Below are 6,000 nucleotides of genomic sequence, written 5' to 3' on the forward strand. Positions count from 1 at the left end.
CACAATTTAAAAAGGAATGCAAGGAAATACCTTTTTGTCCACTTTCGAAGAACAATTTGGAATCATTGATCTTTAGCCATTGGCAGGTTAATGTTCACTTACTTGTTTTTTTTTTGCAAAAGAACATCTTTATAGAGTTGTTATCTAATGAGTGTGTCAGACATATTGTGGATGACATAAATATTTAAGGCAGTGGTGAATGTTTGCTTTTAGATCAATTTTAAAATGGCAAAGGAGCTAGAAATGTTATCAGAAATTATGCATGAAATGAGGAAGAAAATTAATAAGCCCTGCATTTCCTGCTAATTGAAGTAACGAAATATTAGGTCAATTGTTTTTATGTATTGCATATTAACGCCGGTATGTATTAATCAGTTATTTGAAGGGGTTTGGCATTGAGCCTTAAAAGTACAGGTGTTATAGACGATCTATCATTTATACATGAGTTTCTGCAACAGAGGAGATCATTGAAGCCTAGTTAATAGTAAAAGATGCAATAAAAATGGGTTGATTATGTGCTGTGATATAAAATTAGCTTGCTAGATATCTTATGTGTTTATGTTCTCACATTATTACCGGGATGAAACATAAAGGAATCTCTTATTTGGAAACAGCATGGGATTTTGCCGAGATGTAATCATGGGAAAGAACCTCGAAGTCTTCTTCATAAGCTGTTATATCTCATTTTCATTAGTTTTCATGATGGTTTAGATGAAAATTTGGCAGTAGAACGAAGTGAAATGTTCATTTTAAAATCCTCAGTTTTGGCTTATAATCTAGAGGAAAGACTGGCATTTTAATTTTATGCTGTTATTTACAAATTAATATGCAGCAAGATATTTTTTACCAAGAAAAAAATAAAAACGTACGAATTAACATGGAAAGAGATATTGAAATATAAATGTTTTATGCACATGCTTGCTTAGGTTATGGGAACATGTGCAGCAAGTGCAATAACTCTGGCAAAAAGGTTTTTTGAATTATGGCCCTAGATTAAGAGAAAAAATAGAGAAAAAAACACAATAGTTTATCATCTTCTGATGGTGCTATGGTTGGTGGAAACACCTGAGTTATTGATATGTCTTAAATATAAACTAAAAGAGCTAAAATAATGCAAATTTCAAAGTAACATGTTTTTATTTATCTTCAGTTCAAAGAAGGCGGGTAGTGGCAGTCACATGAATCGGTCTGCGTCAGCAGACAGTGGTAGTCGTGTTCCTTGGACGACGCAGGGAGTGTCGGCAATGATGCCAAGCCAGCCGATTGCCCAGGACCCACTTATGCCACTCATGCCACACCCGAATACCCGCTCGCAGCTGGAGGAGGTCACGCGCAGACTACATGGTGGTGACACCGCGCCTGTCAAATCCAAGTACGTAGCAGTATATTAGTGTGTTTATGAGGGCTTTGATTGGCCTGAGCAAGAAGGTGAATGAATGTAACAGATATGCAACTGCTTCATATGGTTAGTGATATATAAATGATTTTCAAATACAATACATGTTCTTCATGTGAAAAAGTAATACTTTAAAAACTTGATGTCTGCATGCACAGTTTAAGTGATATTGAAGTTTATGTCCAAAAGCTGAAATGTTAATGAAGGTCAATTATTAATTTTAGTTTTGTTCTTATCAGGTCATTCACTGGTGGCATGTCAACAAAGGATCGACGTCCAGGAATGTCACCTTCCGTGGGATCGGGGCAGGAAATGTTTATGCCTCCGCCAGCTAGACTGGCACCGGATATGGACACATCAGCAGATAGTACTGGGTATGTATATTACATAACCAGTCTAGATAGGTTTAAGATGGTTGAATAATTCATAAAACAGTAAATTCTATTAGCAAATAAGAAAAAATGAGGTCGAGATTTGGATTGTAAAAAATAACTAAATTGCAGCTTGTAGCATCATGCTGTTTTATAATATTTTTTCACAATGACTTGGATGATTATTATAAATGCAATATACTTCTGACTAAAACGGAATCAAAATGGAAAAATATTACTATATGAGGTACTATATGAGCAGTATCTCACAATATGAGGTGTGTATTAAGTATGGAATTAGTTGTTTCATTTTGATCATGTATTAATGTAGCTTTTATTGCATTCCCAGGCGTCGCCCAAAGCGTACATCGGGCTGCGGGAACAAGCCGGAGGAGATTCGTATTGGCTACTACATGTTCGGGGAGCCAATTCCGTACATGACCACACTCCAACAGGCGTCCATAACACTCGGCCAGTTCAAACAACAAATCAAACGTGGAAACTTCAGGTTTGTGTGCAAATATTGTCATCAAGTGATAAGCTATAAGAGAAGTCTGTTCTAGAGGACCTACAAGCATGTTTCACACTTGGAGGCCATTGAGATTTTATTTAATTATCTTTACTTTTGTTACCTGCCTTAATGATAATGTTGACTTAAACATGAAACTTGAGAAAGCAATTAATTGTGCCAGCTTCTGAATTTGTAGGCGTTATAAGCAAAATAAAATTTCTAGGGTCATTCACCTTAACCTTCACTTGTAATATTTTCGCTGGGTCTTAATTTTTTATTACTCTCTAACCAAATAATTCTCCTTTGGACTATCTTTTACGATACTTTCTTGATTTGGATTTGAAAATTCCAAATAAAAAATAATTGAACACTCTAGATAACAGTATTCCAAACCAAATAGCACTGTTTTGAAGTGGATAATGGTATTCAGACATTCTTATTAAAAAAAGAGGAAATAAAAAGAATCCTGACCTACAACCTACCCTATGATTTTGGGGAAGTGTAATTGGAAACAAACATATTTTTTTGTTTTGGTCTTATTTAGCTTTTGATGACTGATTGAAAATATATTTTAAGTATTTCAGTCAGTTGATGATAGTTTTTAATTCAGAACTTGTAATTTTTATTTGCTTTTCATGTGTATGAACATATTCTCAAAATGGGTTCTGTTTTAATCTATAATTTAAACCATTTTTGCTTTTTTTTCCAGGTATTTCGTCAAGACACGCAGCATGGATTTCGACTCCGAAGCTGTGTATGAGGAGTACAAGGACGATCACAAACTTTTACCCGCGTACGATGGGAAAATCCTTGTCAAGATTGAAAGAAAAGATGACCTTGATACATCAACCAAGTCAACGGGTAGCGATAAATTGTACCAGTTATGAGTTGCGCAAGTGTTTCCTACCGGTTCAGATTCGTCATGTGCACATGTGCTGGACATAGCATAGTGATTATTCGATGGGAATGGCGCTTCTTACTGTAGAAGCCCCAAGTGTTCGTCAACATATTGGTCAGTGTAAACCTGTGAAATGTGTGCAACCATACACACATTTGGTTAGTGATTTTTTTACAGGATGTTGGTGCTCACTATAATGATGTTTAAAGCGGTGAAGTCTGTATTATTCCATTTCGTTTCGACCCAATAACATGGAATAGACCAAATAACGTGTAATAAAACGAATTACGTGAAATAACGGGGACATGAAAACCAAAGATTCAAGTTGAGGCCGGGAAAAACTCTTATGGACAATACATGTTGCAATATCACATATTTTGTTCAAAATACACGAGAATCTGTACGCTATTAGACGCCATTACATGTTGGTGTGTGTACAAAACATGTCGCCAGTAGCGTTGTGGTGACTGAAAGTCATGTTTTCATCCACTTTGTACATCAAGCTTTGAACAGTATCTATGTTGAAGCATAAATTAATATATTTATTGTAAAGTTTTGTTTCGAACTTTGCAGTATTAAATAGTGCTATGACTGTGTAAAGTTATAGGTGGCTGTTTTCATCTGAGATTGTGATTATTGTGGATGCATGTACTATGTAAAAAGCAGTGCAATAGTTTTTTCAAAACATTGTGGGAGTACTTTTCGACATTCGACACACATCAACCACATACCTTTACCTTGTGACCTAGCTACGATGTTTCATTGAGAAATTGTTCTGTCAGCTTAATCCTTATTTAATGTGTTCATAATATCATTCTTGAAGCACTCAGTAGTTTGTGTTTATTAAATTCTTCATGGTTTTACTGTTGCACTTTTAAGAAATTAATTTCATTGTTTTTATTTCAAACTATTTTACAAGGCATGTAAAAAGCAAACCCGAAGAAAACGATGCTTGTATAAAACTGATATGATCTGTTAACTGAAAATTTGGTTTAAAAAAATAATTGTTTTTAAATAGATTCAATTTGAGAATCAATGTTTGATTAACTTATTATGGCCGTCCCACTTTGGTTTGAAATAGTTTTGAATTGAATAGCATTCATATTTGCTTAAATCACTGGCATTTTAACTTTTCTCAGGAACCATTTTTAAATGAAACACAGACATTTTTTATTTCGTTTTATAATTTTAGATTCATTGTCTCCTTGATCTACCAGATTTAAATAAAAACATTGCTCAAATATCTTAAAGTGACAAAAGGAGATGTAACAGTTTATAACTATTTATGTTTATAACCTCACAAAGAACTACCCTTTTAATATTTTTGGTGGAACATTCATGGGGTTTGCTGTAAAGAAAAATTATTTCAAAATGTGCTATTAATTTTCTTTCCAAAACATTGAAGAATTGTTTTTAGTCATCAAAAGTCTGCTTAATTACTATTGTCAATTTCATTCATATTTTCAGGGTAAAACGTACAATTCATTTCATATAAATGTTTTTCATGAATGGATAATTGTTATAGAAAGAAATTAACACGTCCTGATATGTTATTCATCAATATTATTCTCAGAAATCATCATCTTTATAAACAATCAGTATTTTAAAGACAGGTTGTATGATGTTTCTATTATAAAAATGAGAAAACAGTGGTATCAGATGCTTACTTTTATTTTGGTATATTATCAAAATTGTTTGATCATCCAAGTTCATCTGATGTACCATTTCAGTTCATCTCAAGTACCAATCAAAGTAAGCACTAGTGTTGCCATAGAGACTGTAGAATCATATCAGGGGCATTGAAAAAAGCATGGCTGACACCACTGTGGGATGTTGGCATCTTGTCTGTGATTATATAATTATTTTAATGTCATGTTTTTTTGTAATTATGACAAAATAAATTTTTGTGTCAAATTTACATGGTCTTACTTTTTCTGCTTGACTCTTCCAATTAATCCGTCTGCTCACCCATCCCGTTTGCTTCATATCTCAGACTCTATAACTGCAGAGGTGATCATGAAATAACTCACCACAATGTTCACACATAACAGTAATTTAGAAGTTGAGAGTGGTCCATCGGTATATGTGTCTGCCTCTCACCAAAGAGGTTATGTGTTCAGTCTCTACCAGTGTGGGAGTGATCTAGGGGTAAAGGTGACTATCTCCTCTTAAGAGGTAGCGTGTCCAGGCTCCACCATGATGAGAGTGATCAAGGGGTAAAGGTGACTAAATCCTCTCACCCTAGACATATTGGGTTAAGCCTCCACCAGAGTGAGAGTGACATAGTGGTATGGGTGTCTGACTCTCACCCTAGACGTATTGAGTTCAGGCTCCACCAGAGTGAGAGTGGCATAGTGGTATGGGTGTCTGACTCACCCTAGACATATTGAGTTCAGGCACCACCAGGATAAGAGTGGCATAGTGGTATGGGTGTCTGACTCTCACCCTAGACGTATTGAGTTCAGGCACCACCAGGATAAGAGTGGCATAGTGGTATGGGTGTCAGACCTTCACCATAGACGTATTGAGTTCAGGCTCCACCAGGGTGATAGTGGTTATGGTGTCTGCCTCTCATGCAAGAGGCTGTGGGTTCAGGTTCCACCAAGTTGAGAGTGGCTTTGTGGTATAGGTGTCTATCTCTCATCCAAGAACAGTGGGTTCAGGCTCCACTAGAGTGAGAGTGAATTAGTGCTATAGGTGTCTATCTCTCACCCAAGAACAGTGGGTTCAGGCTCCACCAGGGTGAGAGTGGCATAGTGGTAAACGTGTCTGCCTCCCTCCCTAGAGGTAGTGGGTTAAGGGTCCACCAGGATGATGGTGACCT

At 35.9% G+C, this 6,000-nt stretch overlaps 1 protein-coding gene across 2 annotated transcripts in view; it reads left to right on the top strand.

Moving 5' to 3' along the window:
- The window catches only part of LOC128217014 (axin-1-like), a 28,920-nt gene extending 23,826 nt beyond the window's left edge, over positions 1-5,094 (top strand). For both annotated transcript variants that reach the window (XM_052923825.1, XM_052923816.1), the window contains exons 8-11: positions 1,151-1,372; positions 1,636-1,770; positions 2,117-2,275; positions 2,988-5,094. In XM_052923825.1, the coding sequence (XP_052779785.1) occupies positions 1,151-1,372; positions 1,636-1,770; positions 2,117-2,275; positions 2,988-3,165 (694 nt within the window). In that variant the 3' untranslated portion in view covers positions 3,166-5,094. The remainder of the gene's footprint in view (positions 1-1,150; positions 1,373-1,635; positions 1,771-2,116; positions 2,276-2,987) is intronic.
- The last annotated feature ends 906 nt before the right edge of the window (positions 5,095-6,000 follow it).

The sequence above is a fragment of the Mya arenaria genome, chromosome 2 (genome assembly GCF_026914265.1).
Source record: "Mya arenaria isolate MELC-2E11 chromosome 2, ASM2691426v1".
Classification (NCBI taxonomy): domain Eukaryota; kingdom Metazoa; phylum Mollusca; class Bivalvia; order Myida; family Myidae; genus Mya; species Mya arenaria.